The sequence below is a fragment of the Epinephelus lanceolatus genome, chromosome 5 (assembly GCF_041903045.1).
Source record: "Epinephelus lanceolatus isolate andai-2023 chromosome 5, ASM4190304v1, whole genome shotgun sequence".
In the NCBI taxonomy this organism is placed as follows: Eukaryota; Metazoa; Chordata; class Actinopteri; order Perciformes; family Serranidae; genus Epinephelus; species Epinephelus lanceolatus.
Genome location: NC_135738.1, coordinates 18,439,190 through 18,466,983, shown reverse-complemented (window position 1 = coordinate 18,466,983; position 27,794 = coordinate 18,439,190). Strand labels below are relative to the sequence as shown.

Sequence of the window (27,794 nt, the reverse complement as noted above, 5' to 3'; positions counted from 1 at the left end):
TGAAGGTCGGAGTACTGGGAGTGTGTGTGTTAGTGTGTGTGTGTCAGATGCACTGTAGGCTACTGAGGCGGCATCAGCTTGAGCAAGGCATTTCTCTTTACCCCGACAAACCTTCAGGGGGCTTTTAGCATTTGTTCAGTCTGCAGTCTCTGGAAAACATCTGATTCATTTTTTAACCAGTCCCAGATGCGGCAGCGTGAGAGTGTGTGTGCATGAGCGCGTCAGTGTGAGTTTGTCAGTGCATGAGAATTTGGGGAGAATATCTTCTGTCTAGAGAAGGGGAGGGAAAGAAGAACCGTGTGGATTTTTTTTAATATAACTTTTTAGGTATGAACGCAGCGTGCGTCTCATACTGCGATATGACATCGATGGATTCATATTATAGCACTTCTACTGCGCAAGGTAGGGATCACCAGGCGAACCCGTTCAGGACTTTCCCGACCACTGAAGCCAAATACAGCCCCACGTTCATTCCGGGTAAAGGGCAGGCTTACGGAGAGAAGTCCCGGAGTCCTTTCCAGCCGGAGTGCCAGTCACTGGATGGCGCAGAGGAGGGCACCTTCAGCAAATACCAGCTCTTCATGCAGCGACCGACCTGCAAAACTCCGCCCGAAGGCGGCAAGCTGCACCCGGACAGCGGACACAACGGGACGCTCATTGCCTGCTATGGTGAGTGCGCACGAGAAAGACACAAACATGAGGCAACACATGAGTTGAACGGAGATGCATGAGAAAAGGGGACATTTGCAAACAACAACTGGAGTGTAGTGTGTAACACAGAATCTGAAAGTTATGTGAGAGCAAAGAGCAGAGAGGAGGAGAGAATAAACCCACTAGGGCTCCCATCACATATCCATGTTTTTTAACAGAGCAGAACTGTGTATATTACTTCAATAAATTCATATTTATTGTCACAATTAGTTTCTTATGAAACAGATGTGCGCAACTGTGAGCTGAGGAGAAAAAGTACTTTTTACGCACTGGGAGCAAAATATCTGAGTTGCAGACACTAAAACCATTAAAACCATCACAAATTAAAATAAAATTTGCATGGAATAAGTAGCTACAAGAAGAATTGAGTCCAATCACTGATTGACAAAAAGCAACCATGAATAAATTAGAAATATATTCCAGAGAAAATAAGATTAACTGCTGTCATCTTGCAAGTTATAATTGCAGCGTTGCATAAGGCCTGTTGCAAATTATTTTCTTCATATGTGTGCTCAGACTGAGAGGTAAGGAGGTTATTTAAAACTTTTTTTTTTAATTGAATGGATGTTTGCATTTTAGAGTGTGTCGACCTCATGACGCTTCACTATAATTTCATGCTGAAGATGATCTCTCACTGATCTTACTGCCTACAGCTACAACCTGTTGCTGTCTACAGACAGTTAAACTCTCATCACTGATAAATACAGTAATTAATTATTTTAAAATTCAAATATGAGCTACAAGGCACCATGGCACGCGCGCACACACACATGGGGAATCCACGCGCCTGTGTGTAAAAAAGGAATAAATATTTAAACTGGATTATTTTCCTCTAATCCATTATGCTTATTCAAATTTCTATTTTAAGCACATGATTATTTTATGATAATTAAAATAACTGGTGATAACATGGCGCAGCTATTCCACAGCTATGGGAATACACATTTATTTAATGGAGTGGCTCCAGTTATAGGCCAGGATTTCTCAATTTGTCGACCACAACACAACAGTCTAAGACAAATTTAAACATTTAGAAACAGCTTGGACGTCATGACAAACAGCATTCATTTAAAAGCTTCACAACTTTACAGTGTGCCGACAGTTCGTTGCACCACAAATGCACCGTTTAAAGAAAACAATTCATTTTACTGTCCCTTTTATGGGACGTGGGGGCTTAGAATAAAAAGAGAAAAGCTTCTTATTGCGCAGACGAAATTGACTCAGGTCCACAAGAGAGGGCCGAGACTCTTAAAAAAATCCATTACAAGTAAAAATGACTCCGCATAATATATTCATATAGAATATATTACAGTCTACCTTTTAAAAACTACATCAAAAATATAAGTTTAATAAGATATCGGCGTATAGACTCATCGGCGCCTATATCTGCAGGTCCAGATGTTTATCACGATGCGGATGTTGCAAAAGAAAACATCTGTTATGATCGTGGCTGAAATTTGATGTTGTTCGAAACTTAGGCAGCAACCCAACCTTTAAATGGACTTTTTAATCGGCGATTCGTGGTGGAAAATAGATTCAGTCGCTGAAATAAAGCAGGTCAGAAAATACAAATATATTTAAATACACTCAATAATTGTCAGTTTAAGGATTACGTGTGAGACATAAAGCTGAGCTGCCCTGACTCTGCTCAGAGGGACCAACTAGGCCTCAGCATGAGTATTTTCTGTGCAGTAGCCAGTACCACACTTTGCCAAGATACATCCACGAAGTGCAATGTAATCTGTTTTCCTGAGAAACAACTGGAGTCACTCTTCACTTTAAACTCAAGTGTCACTTTTTTTCTCTTCTCCTGGAGTTTGAGAGCAATGCCTCCACACAGACTACAGCACCCCTGCACTGCAGTGAATTGGCAAGTGCACTGACAGAACCATTTAAGCACCATCATTAAATGCAACATGCCTCCCTCGAGGAGAGCTCTGCAATGTTATCATTGAAAAATGTTGCAGCCAGATGAAGGCATCATGGCTCTGGGGAGGATGCTTTGGGGCCTTGCCAAAGCCTCAGGCGTCAACAGGCTTGTGCTGTTATGTGTGGTCCTCAATGGGAGATATATTGCTCAATGCTGATGCTTTAACTCCATCATGGTGACAAAAGTCATCTCATACCCCGAGGGGAGTCTGTGTGGCAGCTTCAGCTACAACTGTGATACTGTTTACATGGCAACATTTTGGCTATGTGTCATTCTGACTGTGTACACCCAAATACACCATAAAAAAGGAGATGCTAAAATATCTAATATATTAATATCAACACACGAGGATAAGAGAAGCAAAGGTTAAGTGTGGATTTGTTGTTATTTTTTCCTGTTAAATATGATGGGAAAATATTTTTGGCGTATGCTGCATGCTCATTTTTACCCTTTTTATTCAGGACATTTTTTTTTCCTTTTGCAAATTATTTCTTTTAAATCAATTTAAACCAGTGCCACTAAGTATGATCCAGCTGTAGTGAAGCAATACACAAATTTAAGAGCTTATTCTAAAATTCATATTCTTGCACATTTTTGCTGTTTAAAATAGTGTTTTGCAAGTTTCATGTTGTGTAGCATGGATTAAAATCATAAATCATTTAAAAGATGTTAATTAAAAATACAATATTGCCTTAGGAAGAGTGACTGAACCTATTTCTGCACAGTAGTGGCTCAGGTTGGCGGGTCTGCTTCCTTGAGTGCGTGTTAATTAGCGAGACTGTCCCACAGCGAGAGCAGGGATGGAGCCGTCTACCTGCTCACACGGCGATGAATGAAATAAAATCCCTGGAGCTGATCGAGTGCTGAGGAATGCAGGTCAGCGCTGCAGGAGAGGTCCGCATTAATCTGAGGCAGATGTGCATTACTGAGCTCCTATAGTTATTATTCATACTCCCCAAACATCACATCTCCGAAGATTCAGAGAGTCCCAGAGAGTGACAAAGTGGGACTGGTTTACATAACCCCGTCTCAACAATACCTTGTACAAATAAGCAACGAGTCAGAAATGGACATCGAGATTGGGTAATGATTTGAGGGGCTCGGGAGAAATGAGAGGGTTTCTGGGAAAGCTGCACACGTGTGGGGATGAATGTTTACATGCACGTACTTTGCTGAACTCTTTGGCTTTGAGATGCATTGTGTATATGAATATTCTTCCTGTCTTTATGAATTTGAGAGAACATAAATGGAGGCTAAATCTGAAAAGTAGAAATTGTGTTAACAGGCCTGTAGTTGATACTGAGGTTGAGCTCTGCATTGCTGATGTACAACATAGTGTTTGTGGGGACACTGCAGGGCTGAATGTGCCTCATCCTCTTTGTCTTCTCACAAAAAACAGTTTAAATTAAACATTTATAAAACACAGCTTCGTCAATCTTTGTTCTCTCAAACAACCCCTCCTCCCTTCAGCGGGACATTGAAGCATCCTGTGATATGTAAAACATTTTTCTCTGTGTATGAAAACCAAAACAAGACCCCAAGAAAAAAGTCCTGGCAGTGTTTTAAAAGCCTCCTGTCAAAATATAGTACTCTAAGTACATGTTAAAAGGCTCGGGGAAGTGATGTCACAGGATATGCATGTGCTGATGACTAACACATTGTGTCGATGTTCACAATAAGCCTGAATGACACCTGTGATCGTGCCGGCGTGTGTCTGTGAACCAGAATAAATTAGAATATCTAATGAGAATATTTGAAAGGATGAATTCTTGGCTAGTTAAAATGTAATGACTTGTATGAGCGTGTGACTCAGGAGGTGAAGCAGCAGCCATTTAACGAAAAGACATCAGCTCAGGGGACAGAGCGTCTCATGAGATGTTTGGGTGAATCCCCTCTTGTCACCGCTCAGAAATATGTTTTCCTCATGCTGTTGTGCAGCTAACACAGCATGATTTGGCCCTTTGCTTTGAGCCACCTCTCTTCTCTTGCAGGGGAAGGTAACTCCCCACTGCCTACCTGAGCACTGCATGCAGGCCAGATTAAAGAGATGCTTTGGAAACTTTAACCAGCTGGTGCACATTTTGATCTGTGCCTTTCGTGTTGAGGCTGGCGCTGTGTCTTTCCTTTGACTTCCTTTATTCTTATCAATGGACTACATCTAACCTCTGGAGGAGCGCTTGAATAATGCAACATTTGGCCGAACGTTATTATAATATACGGTCATAAAAGGGGTATAAGCTTTTTGCCTGACATGTCACAAAATGTGAACTCAAGAGGGCCAACTGTGACAGGCTAACGATGGAAACTACTGGGCAGTGCGAAAGTATGATGATCACTTTTGGGTCCGTGATTAACAATAATTCTTTTTCTCTTTCTCTGCTTGCTTTCAGCAGAAAGACGCAGCTCATTTTGCTTGTTTGATATATTTTTCTAATAAAACTCAGAGGTGGAAAGTTACCCAAATCATCGAGTGACACCGCCTGCAGCACATACTTTCTTTATGCATCTCTGTGATTGCAAAGAGGCAAAATTACTTCATAAAAATGTGATTCCAACATGATCCAGACGGTATAAATGTGGTCATGGATTGAATTCAGGGCTACTGGGAGTCAGGGAGCGGCTAACAGATGATTAATTACATAATCTATAGTCACATTTGATTTGAATTCCTTATCAGTTTAATTCCTTGTCCTCTTTTTATGTCATGTTTAGACTTAAATTACTTGTAATTTTCTTCATCTTGATCTTGATTACAGACAGTTCATATACTACAATATGAGAATGAATATGTACTTTTAATTTAAGCACATGCATTTAACTACAAATACTTAAAAACTCAGTTATAAGAATGTGTCCTACAGGATTTTGTCCTTTAAAGGGGCAGTGTGTAGGATTTGGTGGCATCTAACGGTGTGGATTGCAGATTGAAGCCAGTTGAAACTCCCAGTGTTCATTGTTCAGGAGGTTTTTACCAGGAGCCGAATTATCCGCAGAGGTCTCTTTCTCTCCAGAACAAACAGACCAGGTGATTAAAACTGGTAAAAACTTTAAATAAAACAGTTTCACATCAAAAATATCTGTGTTTTTCTGATGTTTTTTGGCTCACCACAGAGGGGCTGCTAACTACGAGGGCTGCCATGAAAATGCAAATGACCCTATCTTGAGCCAGTGTTTGGTTTGTCCATTCTGGGCTACTGTAGAAACATTGCGGTGCAACATGGTGGACTCTCTGGACAAGGACCTGCTCCAACTGTAGATACAAACAGCTAATTTTAAGGTACTGTAAAGAAAACATGGGGATTCTTATTTTCAGGTGATTATACACTAAAAAAAACCTACTTATTATATTACATTCCATTTTTGCCAATATATCCCCCTAAATCCTACACACGGGACCTCAAAGAGGAAAACACAATGTACTTCTACCACCGTTTAAAAAAACAGTAAACACCCTAAATTCCCAAAGTGCTTCCGAGCTGTTTGATATGAGACAGTGACAGCTACAGCCCAAGGTATCATGACAGTAGTGAGTTCACGAACGTGTCAATTTATCAGGAGCTGAGGCTGAACAGAAAGATTTTTTGGTTTCCCAGGGAATCTGCATTCCTCTTTGAGCCGCTGGCATAGATCTTTCCTCAGGAACATCTGGGAGCCTCCCTTCCACTGAGGAAACAACAGTCAACATCAGGTCTTAGACTGTGCTGCGGGAAAAATAATCCAGCCCAAAGCATGTCTGTGAACCAGCAATGAATGTAAAATTAAAAGCCACCAAAGCCAATGGAATATTTGACTTTATGTGGTCCATATAAGGTGTGATAAGTGGAGAGCCATTGTGGCACACTGCTGTCAGCTTTGAGTGTTTTGAGAGAACATTTTGGAGCACTCTGTTTAAAAGCATTCCCTTCCCTATTTAGTGTTTGGTCATTAACCCTTCCCCAGGTTACTAATTTATAGTGTTTCTTTTATTTGGCTTCACTTGACCCTCCCCGTCCCATTCCATAAAAACTGAGAGGGTGCCCTGTTGCTTTACAACCAGTTAAATTACACTTTGATGTTTTCTCTCTGTTTTCAGCAGTGATTAAATTGCTGACCCTAGTAAACATCTGACCTCAGCTAACTGAAGAGGTCTGCAGCTTGTCACAGAGTAGCTTTGGCAAATTGCAGGATCAGCCGGTGATATTCGCTGCATTCATATATATATACATTGATGCATGTTGAAATGAGAACAGTCAAAAACACATTCCTCTGAATGCCAAAAAAGCTGGAGCCAACACAGTGGAATCTTGGCTCGCAAAAGAAAGTGTGTGATGGCTGTGTTCTCCAGAACAGCGTGCAGAAAAGACAGCTCAGCATGCGGGAATACTGGAAGATGTTTGTGGCAAAGGACTGTATGTTGTTAGCGTGACAGAGAAGAGAGAGATGAGTTTGAGAGAAAGATTCTAGTGCAAACTGTGGTGATATAAGTCTGTATGAGGCTGAGAAACTTGAAGGAATAGTCTGACACTTTGGGAAACTAGCTCATTCATTTTCTTGCCCAGAGTTGGATGAGATGACTGATACCACTCTCGTGTTTATATACTAAATATAAAGCTCCTGCCAATTAGTTTAGCAAAAAAGACTGGAAACACTTAGCTTAGCTCAAAGGTAACAAAATCCGACAACAAGCACCTCTAAAGCTCACTAATTAAAAAGTTGTGTCTCATTTTGTTTAATTTGTACAATAAACAAAGTTAAAATGTCTAATTGTCATTTTACGTGGGGTTAACTGTTTCTCAGTTGGGACCAGTAACAACCTGGAGTCTTTGCTGGTTGCCTGGCAGCTAGTTCCAGTTAAGCAATAGTCACAAAACTCCTATAAATTGGTGATTGTTAGCTCTTTGTGCTAAGCTAAGCTAACCAGCTGCTCAAAGTAGCTTTGTAATAACTGTGCAGACATGAGAGTGGCATTATTCTTCTCATCTAACTCTCAGTAAGAAAGCAAACGTGTGTCCCATAATGTCCAACTATTTCATTTCATGTTGTAATTAGTGCATATTTCAATGTAAATAGGTGTTTTCAGATCAGAGAGACTTTTTCATAGTTCTGAGAACCCTCCTTTTTTGTATCGTCTCCACACCACCAGAACTAGGAACTACTGTAGTTCTTAGAACACAGTTTGAGGGACTATTTAACTCCTGTAGGTACTCTCCCCGCACAAGAGGAATCTTGAATGATGAAAGTGTATGCCCAGCTGATACCTGACATCAATGTGACGTCAGAAAGACATTTTGTGTGGATGTTTGCATTATGACATCTCGTAGACTCTGGGTTTTGGTCTCCATACCTCATGACTAAATATCGTTATTCTAAGTCAAGGTGTCGTTGGCATGAAACATTTGGAAGACACTGGATTTTGGTTACTTCACAATACAACTTAAAACCAACAAAATATCAAAATGATCTGTTGTCACTGTTCTACATCAAATTGACGTTGGCATTTCATGTTATACTGACGTTGGTGGCCAGCTGGGTGGTGATTGGTTGAACACATGAGCCAATGCAGCATGAGCAACTGCCATTTTTAAGAACCTGTTAGCTGTGCTAACAACAGACAATACAAACACAAACAGCTCATAGTGAAAACCATGAAGAGATCATGGACAATGGACCGACAGTAAAGTCCAGACATTACTGACCATAGGCGAATTTTGGGTTCTTGAACTGACAATATATGTCGCACAGAATTTACGCTGCTATACTGACTGCTTGCCAGGCTTACCTAACTTCAGCGCTCCTTTTGGTGGTGCAAGTTCAGACAGAAAAAAAGCCCTTGCAGGTAGTTCTTGGTGGAGCTCTCCATTGGGCAGTTCCTCTCAGGGAGTCCCCAGAACAGTTTGGTCCTAAAATGCCTGAGGTTGCTGATATATAAGTCTGCATAGAACTGAAGTCTTTAAACATTTCACTCACTATTCCACCATCTTCCTGACCCTTCATCTGTGCATCCAGCTGCAACCTTTGCCTTACAGGATATGTGCCTTGCTCAGGGGCATGACTGCATTTTCTCTCACAGATGTAAATGCCATGCAGGAACCTGGAGTTGACCTGTCTTACTTCTCAACATTTCAACCATATTCCTGCTCAGGGGTAGAAAGAAAATATTGCACAGTGCTTTAGCATTAGAGGCCAGTGCAGGGGTAGATGATGTCAGAACATCTGCCTGTGTGGAGACTGTAAGAGGGTCTGACAGGTGGGCCACAGCGATATGAGGTCATGAACTCCAGCTGGGCGAGCTGTGTTGTTCCATTAGTGTCTCTGTCAGGGCAAGTCTGCGCCAGAGAGCAGGGGAGGGCTGCTGCAGTATTGAGAGGATGACTATTGACAACTCATTGTGGGACACACTAGCCAAAGGCGTACTAATCTATGAAAACAAACATGCATGTTGCAGACAGCCACCGCCTAGCTTCATCACTCTCAAACTATTCAGTCATCTTACTAACCACTAAAACACTTGGCTCTGAGAGTCACCAGTGCCACAAGGTGTCAACTTTCTTTCCCTCTTCGCACTGGGTTTCTGGAAATGACAGGAGGCCATTACTCATAAACAAAATGCAAAGTGACAAAGTAAAATGCACGTTAATCCTTTTAAACTCAGTCTTACTCTGAGATAAATGTTGTTAGACTTGAGTAACACTGGCGTTGCACAAGACTTACAAGTCTGTTTATGTAGAGGAGACCATTATGCGCTGGTTTCGGACCAATACAGTTAGGACGGGGCACTCACCGTGCCCAGTCGCAGGAAAGGCAAACAGAGAGGCTGACAGAGCACACTGTTCTCACTGGCCCGCAACCAGAGCCCTTCAGCTTATTTATTCACACAGCTGTTTGTTTATTGAAGGAGAAGGGACAGCTTTCTTCATCTCCTAAAAGGAAACAAAAAAAGCTAGCGAGCGCTGACAGGAACAGAGCGAGGTCTGTCACAAAATGGATGCTCTCGAAATTGAAGGTGACAAACACAATGTTGTTTACATCTCTGGGGCAAGGCTGCGAGGGGCAAGCGTGCTCGTACACAAGGCCCGCCATACACAGCTCGAGACGGAGCAGGTCCTGTGTGACTCGGGTTTCAGGTGGCGTGATTGAGAGATGTGAGGGAGAGGGCTTCAAGGGTTGTGTCACAGGTCACGCCAATGTGTAGTGACATAGCTTTCAAACAGTAAAAGACATTTCTTCTCTTGTGGCAAACAGACAAGGCCTTTGAACGTCAAAATAAAACAGTACAGAGGTGATGTAAGCTTAAAGTAAATGCCATTTTGTGTGGATGTTGTAACGTGATGATGAGCAGACACACTGCCTGACTCGAACGTGAGGCACCGTGGTTTCATTCAGCCACATTTTAAAGAAAGTATCACACTGCTGAATATTCCAATTATAGTGTAGTAACTATAATTATAGGACTATTATTGACAACATGTGCCCCTCTTTTTTTCTGCTCTAAAATGGTCAGAAAGTTGGTTTTAATAGCTTGCTTGAGCATAATATTATTACAGTAAGAATTTGATTAGTATTATATGTGAAGCCACACTTAAACTGTGAAGGTTATTTTGATTTTTCAGGCTTCACATGAAAATCGTAAGAACGCCATACTTCAACCGAAACCAAAATTGCTCAAATGTGTTTCATTAAAACCACAGTGTTACATCTAAACTTTGAAATCGCCAGTATGTTTTATGAGGTTTTTGAGCAGTTCTGTCAATAAATCTCACAGAATGAAGGAATTCTCTGGTGATTTAAAATTGTACATCCATAAAGCTAAAGACATATTTATAAGATAGTGGTTGAAATTGATGCAGCAGAAGTCAAGATGTCCTGACTTCTATTTTCTAGCAAAGGTAAAGCTCTAAAAATCCCTGGATCCTACATTTCCCACTAAGCAACTGGACAGTGTCTTTTATTCAGCCCACTTCTTGCCAACTCCACACCTTCAGTTTGTAATGCAGGCTTTCCGTTAAAAAAGTCCAAGCCAAGATATTTTCAAGCTTTGGTCCCTCTAGAGCCACAGATGGAGACATTACATTATATTTAATTGTATTAACTCCTTTCACTGACCAAATAGTTCTTCTTGTGACACATAAACTAATGTCATATTCTCATATGAACTTCGTACAATGTCCAGAGTTTCAGAGAGGTGTTCTCTCTTACTGGAAATCTTATGTTTGGTGAAGCCAAAGCCTGGGTAGAGAATGTAGGAAGCAGGACATGATGTGGACAACACCGTGGTCCCACAGGTGGTTTGTCATTTGGTCATAAACATAGCGTCTCCTGCCTTTCCTTGAGTTTTCTGATGATTTCGGCTTGGGACCTTGTAGACAGAAGTTCCAGAATCTCTTCATCTCTCCATTTAGATGTTTTTGTTACCGACATTCTGTACATGACCCTTCTTTTTCACCCTCTGATGATTGTTTTCTTCCAGTTTTGCGTGAGCCTCGTGATAGAAACGTGATTAACACACTTATTCGCTTGCTGTGAATTCTCTGGACAATTACCTGCTTTATTCACACAGGTTCAATCAGACACTACACAGACTTTGTAGTAGGGAGGTGGCAGGATAAAGTCCGTTTGATGTCCGACCCAACTAATTTGGACATTTGCATTCTCACATACAGCTCCTCCGGATAATGACAATTATAGGTTTTCAGTACATGTCTGAAAGTGGCTTAAAGTTCATGTGTAAAACTGGACAAGTGCCCCTTTAAAAGAACAAAATACCATTGATTGTAACCCTGCACACTTCTATCTGTGTTTTATGATACTTACAGGAAAAGACAACAGCAGCCTGACAGAGTCCGAGTTGCCCCCGAGTGTCGACCCTCCCGGGATGGAGGGTAGTTACCTGAATCTGAAAGTGCCAGGGGAGAAGGGGCTGAGCGAGCGGCCGGGCTCGGAACTTTCCAGCCCTCTGGACAAAAGTGAGGCAGAGAGCAACAAAGGCAAGAAGAGACGCAATCGCACCACGTTCACCAGCTACCAGCTGGAGGAGCTGGAGAAGGTTTTCCAGAAGACACACTACCCAGATGTTTATGCCCGCGAGCAGCTGGCACTGAGGACGGACCTGACGGAGGCTCGTGTGCAGGTGAGGATGGGGGAAGAACATCAGGTTCTACATGATCCTTCCTGTATTTGACATGAGTCAATGAGTCCTTCAAACTGAATGACAAAATAAGTCCTTTGTTCATGCCCTCTAGAATGGTGAATGTTGTTTGTTCTTTCAAAGCCAATACTCTTGTAAAAATAAATTTTATGATGTGACAACACTCTGATAGATGTTTGGCTAGAATTAGAAAACCCCCCACTGTCGTTAGGGGTTAGAGAAACATGGTGGTTTGGATTAAATGGGACTACTTTGTTAAAGGGACAGTTCACCTCCAAAAACACATATTTTTCTTCTTACCTGTCTTGCTAGTGCTATTTATTAACAGAGGTGGGACCAAGTCATTGTTTTACAAGTCACAAGTAGGTCTCAAGTCTTTGCACTAATATCCCGAGGCAAGTCCCAAGGACTAAAATTTGAGTTTCCAATCCAAAAACAAGTCATAATGCACTCTACGCTAAATGTAATACAATTTTAATGGATGGAATGTATTGATAATACATTGAATTTATTAAATTTTTTTAATCTTCAGGTTTGGGGGAAGGTGTCAACTATTTTTTAGTCAAAAGGTTCAAGCCCAAGTTAAGTCATGAGTCACTGTTGTGAAAGTCCAAGTCAAGTTGCAAGTCTTTTTTTTTGTCGATTTTGTCAAGTCGAGTCAAATGTCATCAAATTCATGAGTCGAGTCTGACTCTAGTTAGAGGCATGTGACTCAAGTCCACACCTCTGTTAATGCACTTGACTTGTGGTGCTCAAAGCGCCAAAAAAGCGCTAAGAAAAACCCGACAGCAATGTTTCTTTCCAGAAATCATGACCTGGTTATTCAAGATAATCCACAGACCTTGTTGGGAGTAGTTTCATGTGGGAATTATTTTCTTTCAATCATACTACACCCACCACCCATATCAATGCAAGGAAGCATGCATCTACTGCTAGCTCACTTAGCACTACTTAGCTAGCTAACATTACAACTCAGCCGAGGAGGACACAATTCATGTTTACATCTCGCACTGTCATAAGCCTGAGCCTCTCGTCCATGAGTAGATGCACTCTTCCTTCTACGCAGTGACAAGGTAAAGATTAGGGAAAGAAACAGCTGTTTCCCATGTTAAAGTCCATCCAGCCCGACCCCCACATTACTCTAACTGTCATCTGATTATCTGCTTTACTCGTTAAAATTACTCCAGCCACTAGAGGGCTTTGTCACTTCATCATAAACATAAGTCATTTTGGGGCATCTGCTGAAACCACGAAAGCTGTTGTTCTTTCTTTGGAGGATCGTCTCCATGAGCTGTGTTGTATGACTGCAGTCGTTAATGTTTGCGTGCTAATAATCACTTGGGGAGCTGACAGAGAGGGCTGGGAGAGTCAAGACTGGCATGCTGACAAAGATTGTTCGGAGCAGCAGACAGCGAAGCCTATTGTTCTTCATCTCTCTTTCTGCCTGCCAGTTTTAGATCAGAGTGGGATGGGTGGGACTAAGGGAATACTCTGCTCTTAGCTCTTACATGCTGCAGACTCTGCGGAGGGGTCAGAGGCCAAGGGTTTCTCCTCAGCACTACTATGTTCAAACTACTTCACCGCACAACTCTGGAAGCAGGGAGGGAAAACACATGGAGAAAAAAAAGAAAAGTCATCAAAGCTATTTGGCAAGGATATAAAAAACACTTTGAGATGCCAGTTTCAATTTCCACGCATGGTCCAAGACATAGTCAGGGACAGAGAACCTGGCCTGGTCCTTGTGGTGGTACAGTAAAGTAAGTACATTCATGTTGCGTTCACACAGACCCATCTATTCCCCAGATGAATATAATTAACTTCCTCATCTGACAGGCACATAGCAGACTCTGTTGAGTCACTGTGAGGTTTGACCCATACTTCTTAAAATCAGACCCTAAATATGTACGTAATCAAGACTAAATCCCACAATTTCAACTGAAGGTCTATCAAGACAAAGTCCAGGGATATGCAATTGTTGAATACCAAGGGGCACTCGAAGCTTGGCAAGCAATCGGAGAATCCTTTTCATCTCAAACAACAGCCATTGAAATCCAAAGTACAGATGTTTTTTTTTTTGCCAAAATGCCAATGTCAAGGTCCCACGGTTTCATCCTCAGCTTGATGATGAATGTCTTCATAAAGTCGGGCTGCAGTTTTCCATAATCACATCTGCAACTTCTGCTGCCACTAGTTTATTTAGCACAATTAGCTCTCAACCTCAGACTTGAACTTCACCACACTGCCCACGTTTTTATGGAGAGGGAGGCTGTGTGTGAGTGACTGCTGAGGCAGTCTATCAATCGTAGTGGTCCTGGATGACAGAGATGAGGTGAGACGGCTGGACTTCAAAGCTGCTTTTGGAGTTGTGCACTCTGCCCTCCCTCTCTCCCTCTTCCCCTCTCTCTCTGCCTGCTGGCTCTGGAGCATAAATAAAGCTCTTTAATGGCTCTGTAAGCTGCCTTTTGCTGTCAACGTCTTTAGCAATTACTGTATCACCGCCAAGCACTTTGAGCTCCGAGAGCTCTGAACCACCTTCTTTGCAGATGTCCGCTAGATAAAATAAAAAAGAGTAGTAAGTGTTTGCAGTTGGTAAATATCATCCTTTCGGGCTTCATATTCACGATGGGTCAGCGTTAATCATTATGAGAAACAACAAAAATTCTTTGTGTTAATTGAAACTCTGCCCGTGCAAAAACACGGCGAGCTTTCCTTCCTAACGAACTTAAAAGTTTGGGAATAAGAGACACAGAGCCGCAAAGGACACATCTGACTTCATAATGTTCCCCGAATGATCTCCCTGCCAAACTATTTGGCTTGGGTCTCATTCCTACTGCCGTTCAAAGGCAAAGCTACGCAGAGCAAACCCTCTGTGAAACATGACACACTCTGTACCCAGAAACCAAGACTCAGGCCATATATGTGCTCAGACATTGTTTGCTTGTTTATAGAAGGCTCCAGTAAGTGTGTGCGCGTCCAGGTTAAAAGAACGCATTTGTTAGTGACTGACTTTGAATTTTGTATATAACATCGTATGTAAATGTGTGTGTTTTCTGAGTGTATCCTGTGTATGTGTGCGCATGGTCCGCTGCTCTCGTCTGCACGCCTCCGAAAGGTCAGCGGGGTTAGCTGCGGAAAGCCAAGGGCTTAGGCGTCAGGAAATTAAACATGAAATGAAAACAAGCTCCAGTTTGAACATTCTCCCATCTCACTTTCCAATATCCCCACTTCCCCTCGCTGACTTAAAAGGGAGGAGGGAGGAGAGAGACATGGAGAGAGGGGTCGGCGGTGGGAGAGGGGAGAGAAGAGGCTGAGCTTCAGAGGGGAGGGGTGGGAGTACGACAAAGAGATTAAGACTAGAGGAGTTAAGTTGGGTTATCTTGATCCAGCACAATTAAGATGGCAGCTCCGTAACTGATAAAACTTTATATTTTATAAGGAGAGTGGAACTTTGAAATACTCGTACAACATTAACCTTATCGAACCTTATCAAAGGAACCTCACCCACAAAATGATTATTTGTCTGTCAGTTAGTCATGCTGTGTAACCTTGAATTTGTGAAGGAAACTTTGTTTTCCTCGCATGCCTCCACGGAATACGGCAAACATGTTGATTTCCATTTATAAACTCTCACACGGCTCATGTACTATAATCAAAAACTCATTTGTCCAATAGTATGCTCAGTACTTCCCAAACACATGCATTTTCGCAAAAAAAAAAAACAACCCATCTTACTATAGTGTTGGGGATTTTGGATTATTGCAGAAAATAAGGTCAAAAGTTTATGATACTTACACATTTTATTCAGCAAGATAATCTTCACATATGATTTTTGAATAGCAAATGCAATGGCCAGACATAAAAAGCTAACATTAGGCTGTAAACTAACTCCACCAGGGTCCTATGGCTTCAAAGTTGCCACAACAACAAGGCTGTAAAGCCGCGTTCAACGTGATGACATTCTGTAGCCTCATTTAGTCACTTCTTAGTAACCGCCGTCTTAAAGACACCTAAAAGCTTCAAAATTAACAAGTGGGGTATTTACTAATGTTTTTATGTCGTAAAACCAAAATGTGAAGTCTCTTAAGCTTGTGTGAACCACAGACCTTATTTCAGGCATCTAACCAAAAACCCATTCAAAAACACTTTGACTTCGAGACGAGGGAACCAGGAGTGCAAAAGTGTTGACTCAATTCCGGGTTTGAGGACTCTGTTGGTGTCTGACTTCGAAGAGAACATTGATAAGTTTCACTTCCAGTTCAATTTTAAATACTAAGGTTTTTTTTTAGTGAAAATTAGGGCTGCCCTGACAAAGACTTTTCCTAGCCGACCAACAGTCGTCATTTAGGGCCATTAGTCGACTAGTTGCCCGCATGTTTATGATGTTAATTAAATTATTAAATAATATATTTTGGGCGGGGCAACACAATGGTTTGAGTTGAAGGTGTGAGAAAGAATATTATCAGTAACATTGTTCACACTGTGCTACATTACGGAGAAATACAAAACCGTACTAATGAACCTTCATTAATATAGGCCTATATTTTATCTACAAGTGCACGTCACACACTGAGCGAGCTGCCTGTTAATGATGCTGTCGGCAAAGCAGTAATGATTGTGCTAAGTGGCTAATGGGCATGTAGCTACTGACATGTTTCAGATGATACGTCATGTTTGTAGTCGACCAATGAAGATGAGTTTACATATCACCTTGGGTTCGTCCTTCACCTTCTCAAAATGATCCCACACTTTGGATTTCCTGCCCGACATGTTATTAACTAGCCTGTGGAATAACCGCAGGTACCAGCCCTGGAAATTAACCTGACTCCTGTCTGACTGCTGAGCGTGGCCACTTCCTGTGTCTGTCCTTTCAAATTAAATTCCCACATGGTCTAGTCATACAGGTTTTGATTTATTTTGACAAGGCGCAGCTCATAATAGAGTGTCATGTTTTTGTTTGTTTTGTTTTTCTGTGACTAAGCAACCAATGAAATCTTGCTGACTAACAACCTTTCTGGTTGACTAACATTTGGTCGACTATTGGGGGTCAGCCCCAGTGAAAATGCATGTGTTTGGGAAGTACTGAGCATACAACTGGATAAATGAGACTTGGTTTATACTGCACAAGTTGTGTGAGAGTTTGTAAACGGATGTCTTGATAGAGTTTTGCTATTGTTTAACATATTACACACTCAATCAAGAAACTAATATGTTGGCCATTTTCCTTGGAGGCATGCGAGAAAAACAAAGCTTTCTTCACAAATTCAAGGTTACACAGCATGACTAAAAGATTTGCAAATGATCGTTATGTTGATGAAGTATTCCTTTAACCTTAGCTCCAATTTGTGCTTCTCATGTATTACCATTATATTCAAGTCACAGAGCTGAGCGTCCCATTTTCCTTAAAATAAATACCTGGTGATTTTTGAAAAACTCAGAAGATATTAAGCAACAGTGATGACTGTGCTGAAATTCCTTCTGGAATCTTAAAGACTCTTCTAATGATCTGAATGCAAATTTATTCCATCAGCTACCAAATAAATAAATAAAGAAAGAAAATATTTCTTAGGTCTTTTTTTACAAAGCACAACCAAATAATAACATGTTATTGTATATGAATATCTAAAATATTGGACGGAAACATCAATCAATTTTCATTGCTGTTTATGTTGCACATATTGAGCAAGAAGATTTGTATATCATTTGTGGTGACCATCTTTGTTTGGACCATTGTTTGAATTACGGAAAAGAGGTGTAACTTGGCTAACATTACCTTCCGATAAATCAAACTGTGCCACAACTTTCCAGAAACTAAAACTATAACTGCGACCGAGCTTTGCACTTATCAGGACAATCAGGCTTTTTGTGCTGAGGCTTATATTTGGAAAGCTGTGATGTTCTGAGCTCACATAACCAAAGGAGAACCAAAGAAAAGACATGACAAACCTTAAACAATAAGAGACCCAATATCCTCAGGGGGAGCATAACATAGACTCCCAGCCCCCCTCCAAACATATGATATAATTCAAAGGGCAACAACCCCTCACCTTGACATTGGGGTTCAGCCACAGCCTTAGATATCATCTTACCACTCTGCAAGGGTGAGCTGTCCTCTAATCTCGCCAGCTGACCCGAGGAATGTCGGAGTCAGACAACATTTCTTTACGTCACTTCTCGCAAAAACACAGTCAGCGGCTATATGTGCCACAGGAGGCCGTATATGGTCCTCTCTTTGAAAACAAGCCAGCTTTTAACTTGTTGTTCTATCCGGTCAGAAGAACAACAGGTTTGTGTGCATGTTGTGGTGCTTATAGCAGATTTTATGTCACTGAATAAAAATCCCATCCTGCACTGTGAGAAAAACTTAGTATGGGATCATATCAAACCCCGTCTGCTTTTATAATAATCACATCTTTGTGCAACACTGCTCATGTTTGTCACTAAGCTCCGCTGCGTTTAAGTTGACTGAGAGAAATGGTGAGAGAGAGAGAGAGCGATGAGGGGGGATTTGAGGAGGTTGACTGAGGGGAAATTGCATGTCAGGGACTGTGAAAACCACAAGCTGATTGGGCTGGGAATCAGCCCACAATCCAAGTTCAAACCCCTGTGTCGAAGCAGGATCGCTCTCTCTTTTCTCTTTGAAGACGTTTCCCTTTCCCTCTCGGGAGGATAAGATTCAGACAACCAACAAATACATACAAATAAACATGTGGAGTCATCCAGTACCTCCCTTTGCTCCTCCATTCTCTTGCAACAAGATGTGAGAAAACTTTGTAGAAGAAAGATTAGGGAAAGTTACAAGTGATTATATTATGGAACAGCAGAGATAAACAGATAGGACAGGAGAAAATGTGGAGAAATAGATGAGGAGGCTACCACCGGCTTTCATTTTATGATATTAATGTATTAAGGATTAAAACGGTAAGAATGATACCAGAATTTTAAAGTTTGACGCCATACTAGAAAAACATGATACTCAATACCTTTTTTGATACAATGGCAAAAAGGGAAAAAAGTCCAAGTACCAAAAAAATAGGACCATTTTTTCTCTTCTTAGATTAACCACCTGCACACAGTGCTGATAAAGACAAAGTCACGGAACACAGACCAACAGTCACACAATGGGTTCGTTGCTGGAGAGAATACAGCTGATTTTCTCCTCAGTTGTTTCATCCATGCAGCCTCTGGTTGAAAATCTGATTTTTATATTTTTTTTTAGCTTTGATAGATTTAATGCCATTGAATGTTAATAATTGCCAAAAAATTGTATCATTTCAAACACTGTGACTACAAAGTGACTACATAAAAAGGCTGGATAAACATGCAGGCTGAAGGTATCTGAAACTCATGTTGGATGTGATTCACACAAAACAAAGGAAAGGAAAGTGATTTTTTCCACAACTTGACTGATCTGCACGGTTTGGGAACAATCATCGATACAAATTACGAATAATTGTCTATTAAATAAAAACATCAGAAAACAGAAAAATGCTCTTCACAAGTTCAGAGAGCTCGGGTGAAGTCTTTTCAAATGTTTCGCCCAACCAACAGTCCAAATCCCAAAGATACTCAGTTAACTATGATGAAAACAAAAACAAGTAGGGTTCACAAGCAGATTTCAGAAGATGGAACCAAAAAATATTTGGCAATTTTGTTTAAAAACTGAAAAGATTTTCCACAGATCATTTAAGTAAGGATCTTGCTACATGCTATAGGAGCATGGTAGTAGTTTGGAAGCCACTTAGGTGTCTGAATAGCTGGTATTTAACCAATTATAAAGCAGTGTAAGACTTAAAGCAGACTGAAAAGAAATGGCTTGTGCCAAGGAATGCATTTTGGCTACAAGGTGGTCGGTTCTCTGTCTACAATCAATATCCAGTGGGTGTTCTATAAGGCCAACAATGTCACTATTTCCAACCCTGTTTCCAACCATGACATTTGTATATTACAAAATTGTTTACATAATTACATTAACAATGTAATCGCTGTTGTTTCTTTGAGTTCATGAAACATGACATTTAACTACATTTATATACCACACTGGATTCATAAGGATGTGGTAGGGATGGATGGTGAATATACAAAGTGCAGGACTGTGACACCAGGATCTGGGGTATACATCCTGATTCCTGTCAAATTAAAGCAAAAAAGGCACTTTGATTACAGTCAGGAAAGGATCAGGATTATGGCTAAAAGTTAATAAAAAAGGTAAAAATAAAAAAATAAAGCTTCAGTCACTACTAGTGGATATTGTATTGAGAGATTGCCTATTCTGGTGGAAAATAAATGAAATATGTTTTCAGTGAGCATTTTGCTGATATGCTTAGTATCAACATTTTTGCGACTTGCCAGATACATTAATAAGCAACATTTCCTCTTTATGTTGATACAAAAAGTAATTTGTAATTTACGTATTCCTCAAAAAAACATTTTCTCTTTCAATCTGTTGTATTTTCGAGAGGTGTGAACTTGAGTCACATGACTTAGACTCGAGTCACAAATTTGATGACTTAAGACTCAACAAAATCAAAAAAGGCTTGCAAGTGGACTTGGACTTTAGCACTAATGACTCACAACTTCCTTTGGACTTGAGCCTTTTGACTTGAAAATACTTGATACCTTCCCAGGAGCCAATCTGGGAAGAGAAAGTTAGACATTTTTTAATATGAGCTGAGTTTAATACCATAAGACAGGACAGAAACACACAAAAAATCATTCTGTTGTGGTGCTGGTTAATAGTTCTTGCTATGAAATTATAATGTCAAAACTAGGACTTTTACTCAGTTCCACTTGTTTTAACAAAACAATTTTGAAAAGCATGCAAGATTTTTGTCAATTTAATATATTATTCAGTTATTAAAATAGTATTACATTTGGTGAAGAGCACATTATGACTTGTGTAGGACTCAAAACATAGAGTTTAGGACATAGCTGATTTGTAACTTGCCTGTCTTGACTTGGGACTTGAGTGCAAAGATGTGAGACTCGCTTATGAATTGCAAAACAGTGGTTGGTCCCATCTCTGGTAATTTCTCGGTGACAGAGCTGCTGTTACTCATCTTTATCTACACTTGTTAAGGCAATTTTGTTTATATAACCCCAAATCACAAACAGTAAATTTGCCTTAAAAGGATTTGCAATCTTCACAACATATGACACCCTCTTTACTCAGACCCTCGATTAGGGTAAAAATATCTTGATATGTAGAAATGATTACATTACACAGCATTGACAGTGAGTACCAGGACTGCAGTAGAAATATTTAGGCTACAAACTTTACTTTTTTGCACTTAGCACACTTTCTTTCAAAACTGTCTTTCACCCCTCAGTCCTACTTTCCTTCAGTGCCTTCCACTGTTAGGGAGAAGTGGGCTAAGTGGCCTGCACTTGGTCTGTCAGCAGGTACTGAGAGCACAGCCTCTCTGCAGAGTAGCACGTCTATCAATCTCACAGGGAGAAATCACCCAGTACCTCATATACCGCATCTAATACTTAATTATCCCAAAGACGGACAAGCAAAGCATATTCTTGGTCAAAAGTTGAACTTTGGTTTCATGGATTATACGGAGGGATTCCCCGCTGTATCCCACCGTGCTGACATGTGGGGGAGAGCACACCTCTCTCAGAGTGATTTATGAATGGCTACAGGCCCAGATGTGGATCTGTCGACGCTGGCAGCCTGAAGGGAGGCAGACGCCTGTGTATCAAAGGGAGGAGCTGATTCGTGCAGCACCAGGGGAGACTCACCATTTTCACATCAATAGCTCCGTGTGGACGGCACTTTAAAGACACGTCAAGTCTTAAAACCTGGGCCTGGACTTTCATGTGCTGCAGAATTTATTTGCTTCACTATCTTCATTTTATGTGGTTCAGTTTCTTACCTTGTCTTGCTGAGCAGAGAGGATGGCCTTGTTTTATACAAGGAAAGCACTTGGGTTTTGCTGTGATATGAGCGCTATGTTTAAAGTGATATTCAAGTTTTGTTCTGTCAGGGCTGGTCAGTATTTTCCTGATGAAATGAATTCTTTGCAGGTGTGGTTCCAGAATCGCAGAGCCAAGTGGAGGAAGAGGGAGCGTTATGGCCAGATGCAACAGGTCCGGACACACTTCTCTACTGCTTATGAGCTGCCTCTACTGACTCGGCCTGAGAACTACGCACAGGTAAAAGGAAAAGAAATGGAAGTGTAGCACAGATACTCATGATCTGAGGTATCAGAGTCATAAATGGTAATGAGTAAGGTTTGTTAATGAACCCACAATAACTCTAGTTAGCCACTTGGGGGCAGCAGAAACAATATGTGAACACAACATTGACATAATATCAATTTTTAAGGCCCAAACACTACAAACCAACATCTAAGAACCAGTGGTGATGAAGGCAGATTGTTGTGTCACCTCATGTTGCCTGTGTTGAACACATCACAAAGACAACAGTCAACGTTCATCTAGCACTGCATCTGTGTGAAAGGAAATAACTCTCCATACCATTCATAATTAAAAAAAGGGAAACTGGAAGACCAACAGGACAGACTCAAGACGCTAGTTAGCCAGTTAGCACATTAACAACACAACTCAGTGTCGAAGGATCAAATTATATTTACGGTGCTGGCAAACAGTAACATGAACATTACTGAACCGTTTCTGCTGATGAGCTCAATGCCTAAAAAAATCTTATAACCTCCAAACTTTAGTCATTTGTTTGCTCTTCTCGCTCCTGTTTCTCTTCTGGTGCGCTGAGCTAAACTGCCAATCAGAGTGATTTCACTCACTGATGGGCTCCACCATGTTGGACGCCAATTCAACATGCAGCCAAAAAACAGGCCACAAGGGCCAACAGGGGCCAACTAGTGCCAACAGTGTGGTACACACCCCAAAAACTAGGGCGTCAGATACTCACTGACAGCCTGACACTGACCATCAGCCGACTGCTAGCTTGGTGTATTGGGGCCTTTAAGTTCATATGGCAACCTAGTTAGCGAAGAGTTGCTTATTTACACAGACAGATGTTATGGAGCAACATTATCATTCATTTGGAGTTGTGTTTCTGACCACCTGGTGAATATAAGTCCAATTATCACCCTTTTAGCTCTGGTTTTGGTCTCCACCAACTCCTGGGGGAAATTTCTGTCTCTTTAACTGCTAAATGCATCACAATCTGTGCACTGCCAGCTGGTTTTTAACTGTGTCTGTCTGTCATTTGATGATGAGCAGGTTTCGTACGGAGGTTTTTTTGAGGTTTTTCACTGAAACAGCTGCTGCTGGGCTGAAAATGAATGAAAGTGGTGGGAGTAAACAAATCAGTAAAGTTGCATCCAGACAGCTAAACAATGAGCTAAACCTAAACTATAATGTCCTGTAAATACAGAAGCTGCAGATTCAGGTGATAACTATCTGTAGCTTCATTACTACAAGCATCCCCTTTCACACCGTCATTTGATTTTAATCAATTATAGCCTCTTTAACTTAAAATCACTGCTTTTCTCCAGATCCAGAACCCTTCGTGGATTGGGAGCAGCAGTGGAGCATCTCCAGTGCCGGGTTGCGTTGTGCCTTGTGACTCCGTCCCCTCTTGCATGCCGCCTCACCCTCACGGTCCTGGAGGTGTCTCTGACTTCCTGGGCGTGCCCAGTCCGGGGAGCAGCCACATGGGACAGACACATATGGGTAGCCTTTTTGGAGGTCCCGGGATGGGCGGGGGAATCAATGGCTATGATCTTAATGGCGATCCAGACCGCAAGTCTTCCAGCATAGCTGCGCTGCGTATGAAGGCCAAGGAACACAGTGCAGCCATCTCTTGGGCTACATGATGCCTCGGCCCAGTTCCACCCCGCCCCCATAAGGCCCTCGACTCTGGAGCAGCCAACAGCGAGTGCTGTGGGGGAGGAGGGAGTTTTCCTGAGAGCACTAACGATAACACAGGTCAAATGAACAGGGAGAGACTGTGGAGATAACAGAGGCCATTACAGCGGCCAGCGTAACCGAGATAACAACTGTGGCTGTGACAATCAGCAGATGCTCAAAGTGAGAGAAATACAGAGGTGTGGCTCAGAAGAAGATGTCACCGAGACGTGTTCATTCTTGATTCCTTGATCTCTCAGGTCTCATTGAAATATGAGGTTTAGTCCTCAATAAACTGGGTATCATTCATGATAATGAAAGGTTTCAGTAAAATAAGCAATATAATAAATATGGTTTACAAATTGCTTTAACAGAATCCAGGAATTCAGTGCCAAATCCAGCTTTTTCATTCAGTATTTTCATTTACAGAGACTTGATTCACGTTTTTACTTCCTTTAGTTTTTTACACCGCCCATCCCTCCACACTCATTTTATGTATCTTACTTTGGACATGTCTCTTATTCCATATACATGAGTTCAAGTACATATCTAAACATTCAGTATCTGCATTTTAAAAGCCATGTAAAAAAAAACAAGGCCAAGCTTAGATGGATTTTCTGTCACTTACAAAGCATCCGTTAAAGTATAGGTTCCCAACCTGAGGGTCCCAGCCCCCCTAGGGGTCACCAAAGCTTCAGGGGGGGTCGCTAGCCCTTCCTGTTTTTAAAGGGTGTAAGAAAACTTAAAAGATAAAGTAAACAACATCTCAGCATTACATTTATTTCCGTGACAAAAACTAAATTAAGTTGTATATTTAAAGCTCAGATTATCATTTGAGATATATACTTCTCACAGAATCTTACAGGATAAGGGACCTGAACACAAGCTATATTCACAGAGCCTTAACTGTCTGCCAAACAGCCTGCTCCTGCATTTGAAAGTATGCAGTTCGAATAGAGGTATGGCTAAGCATCAGGGAGAAGAAAACACTTCAACACTTAAAAAGGAAGTCTATTAAGTATGTAAGATCGTTAAAAATGAAAATAAAAAACATAATTCAGAGAATCGTAAAAAAACAAAGTATAAAAATGTCAGAAAATTAATTTCTGATGCAACATTCACAGGAAATAATCCGCTCAAAACTCATCATAATCAGGTTTGTTTTTTTTTTACACAAACTTCCTCCAGTTATTGTGTTCACAGTTTAAGTTAATTGTACAGTTTTTATTATCTATTGAATATAATATAAAATATCTATAAAATATCGGGTTCATGTCGGGTTTGTCATTTAACTCAAAGATAGAAAAGGGGTCCCTTAAGTAAAAAGGTTGGGAACCACAGCTTTAAAGCAAACAATCAAAGAAAACAATTTTTTGGAAGCCTGCGGTGGGTAGTAGTGGGTAGTCTATGTCCCTGCAAAGAAGGACAGAGGTTGAATGCAATAAGCGAACAGAGTCTAATTGAGCGAGAGCAGACATGGGCCTGTGCCAATTTATTCTGGGAGGAGGGCAGGCCTTGGATTGGCAGCAATTTCAAACCAACGTGTCATTTCCTCCCCCAGGGCTGCCTCCACAGGTTCCCCTGCTAGGCACAGGCCTCAGGTTACAGGAAACACCGTCTCAACCGGCAGACAAGGCGCAGCAACGCACAGCAGCAGCCTTCAACACCAACTAGCCATGCCAGCTTCAATCAGCAACCACCGGGAATAGACACACTTAATTAGCTTCAAAGTGAGCCGTCCTGCCCTGCAAACACCGTAGCACATCACAGCGTACACGGCGAGGACATGCTGCACACACAGTTCCACACGCTGTAATAATCAATTCGTCGTCAGACGTGGGCTCAGCAGAGATGACTCTTGGAGTTTGTAGCTCGCTCACACAATCCGCCACATGCCAGAGACTGCAGGCCAAATCAGTGGCCCCAATTGTCCCGAAGAGCATTCTGTAATGTTTAGGTAATGTGATGACTTTAGAGCTGGACTGCAGGAATGTGGTGAATATGTCCAGTGATTGCAGGGGTGTCTCTGTGTGTTGCCCCGCCGGAATAAGCTTGTCACCAGAGCTGGGCTGCAGGCTGAGGCTAGAGACAGGCTTCATTAGTCTTTTGGCTGATCTCTCTGTGACGCCCGCTGGGCTACATATCCGTTTTCTTTCCCCGGTGAGGATGATGGCAGGAGAGTCTGTTTCTGCTCCTCATAGCTGGTTGATCATTGTAACATATGAGTGCCCGTTAAAGTCCTCCATCTTGAGAGTAAGACTAAAACCTATGACTGTTTTCAGTATTGATTTATTTTCTCGATTGTCGATTGTTCGGTCTTTAAAATCAGGCCTTTCAAGATATTGCGATTACACAATCAGCACAATACACGCAAATTAAACCAATCCCCATGAGTTCTGTGTGACCTTGCAATTTCGTCAAATAATTTTTTTCGCAAATTTGACCAGTTTTCATAGTTTCTTGTGAGTTTCACCAATCATAGCAGTCTTCACGTCACCAAACTCAAGATGCTGACATGTGACATGAACGTTTCTCATTTGGAGGTAAACTGTTTTGCCCTGTGTGCAGCATTGTGGTGGAACATGAACAACATCAACTGACAAATACTTTTTTACTGCAAAAAACACACCCAGAGAATGAATGAAATGCTTTGACAAGAGACTAGATTAACTATGCAGAGTTAGTGGTGACGTTAGTGTAGTATGAATTGCAAATTTAGAACAGTGGGTTTTATTCTGAGTTTTAATAAATTATACAGCTGTTTTTGCAGTTTTCACTTGCTCCACCCATTTCATCACGAAAAAAAAAAAGCCTAAAAACATCACCACATGCATTGGAGCATTTCAGAGCACAACAATCCCCTCCCAAAAAAGCACAAGAAAACCTGGAGGGACTGTAAAGTGCCAGAAAACTGTGAAAAATCACAATCCCGATCTTTTAAAACCCAAATGTTACGTCTTCAAGTGTCATATATTCAGTTTACTATCATATAAGATAAAAAAGCAGCAGAGTCAAAGGCTAGAACCAGAGAACATTTGTCATTTTTGCTTGAAAAATTATTTGAAATTATTATAAAGATAGCCGTGGATTATTTTTCTGACGACCCATCATTGCAGTTCCACAGTTCCTGCTTTTAATTGTAGAAATGACTTGCAAATCTGTAATTTTTTCCATATGAAAGGAAAAACAATTTGAAATTCCTAATATCATCCGCTGACAAAACAGATTGTTGTTGCCTTAAAACCAAGCCCTTTCATGTCAGCAGCGAATAAATGAGGTGACAACATGATGATTACTTTGACATAACTGCTCATGCTGTGAATATATTCTACACAGTGGGTTCATTGGAATCGAATAAAAAGACAAAAGGCCTCTAAAATAAAGCCATGACTCTCCGTCCAATAAAGATTTTGAATGAGTATAGTCTTTGTTCGATGGGAGTGATAATAATCAAACACATTATAAAAACAGTATGCGATCAAATTAAATTATTACATGACTTTTTGTGTGACTGAATTCCTACTTTGTTGAGTGTGTCTTCCCGCTGGTCCTCCCTCAGTGCTCCACTCCTCTGCAGCTCCGTCCACGTTGATACTACTGAAATAAAGCAATTGAGATCCATAGTTATAATGTCGTATTGTGTGAATGTGGGCAATATTAATGATATTGTTCTTTTGCTTGTACATTTGTTTCGCTTATTTTGTCAAATAATGGACCTCCAGAGATAAACCATTGAAGTATTACAATAATATTGCCAAGAAATGTAAAATTATGTTTTGTGTGTGTTATTCTGAAGAGTTGCTCTGGACTTTACCGAGGTTGAAATTGCTTTCTAATTTTCTTATGGCTTTAAGCAGCTTTTTTTTGTATATTAATCAAGTATTTCTACTTCTGATTGTGATGTTATATAATGTGCCATTGCAATAAGTTATTGCACTTACAGTGTTGGAGAAGTTTTTATTTTTGACTTATACTGGGACAGTGGCCTCTTTGCTAAAGCCAGAGGCGTGTGGTTTTGTGTCCCAACAGTCGAAAACTGTCTCCTAAGCCCGTCCATATTTAGCACCATGAACAGCATCACTGACATCTGTTTAAAGTGCCTGACATTTGTTTGTACAGAAGTAACTTGCTGTTTCTGTTGATGGTTTTGAAGTGATTTTGAAATAAATGAGTCTCCAATGGATGAAAGAGTTC

At 41.1% G+C, this 27,794-nt stretch overlaps 1 protein-coding gene across 1 annotated transcript; it reads left to right on the top strand.

The window, feature by feature from the left end:
* On the top strand, positions 1–27,790 carry LOC117261729 (homeobox protein aristaless-like 4). The gene is made up of 4 exons (XM_033634175.2): positions 1–669; positions 11,434–11,747; positions 21,795–21,923; positions 23,249–27,790. Exons 1-4 carry the CDS (start codon positions 330–332, stop codon positions 23,567–23,569), a joined length of 1,104 nt encoding a protein of 367 aa, XP_033490066.1. The 5' UTR covers positions 1–329; the 3' UTR covers positions 23,570–27,790.
* Positions 27,791–27,794: the final 4 nt, after the last annotated feature.

Excerpts from the sequence above, each read along its gene's own strand:
- LOC117261729 (XM_033634175.2), top strand. The coding sequence starts at position 330 with ATGAACGCAGCGTGCGTCTCATACTGCGATATGACATCGATGGATTCA. Across the intron at positions 670-11,433 it reads GACGCTCATTGCCTGCTATG|GAAAAGACAACAGCAGCCTG; the intron begins GTGAGTGCGCAC and ends TGATACTTACAG. Across the intron at positions 21,924-23,248 it reads GGCCTGAGAACTACGCACAG|ATCCAGAACCCTTCGTGGAT; the intron begins GTAAAAGGAAAA and ends GCTTTTCTCCAG.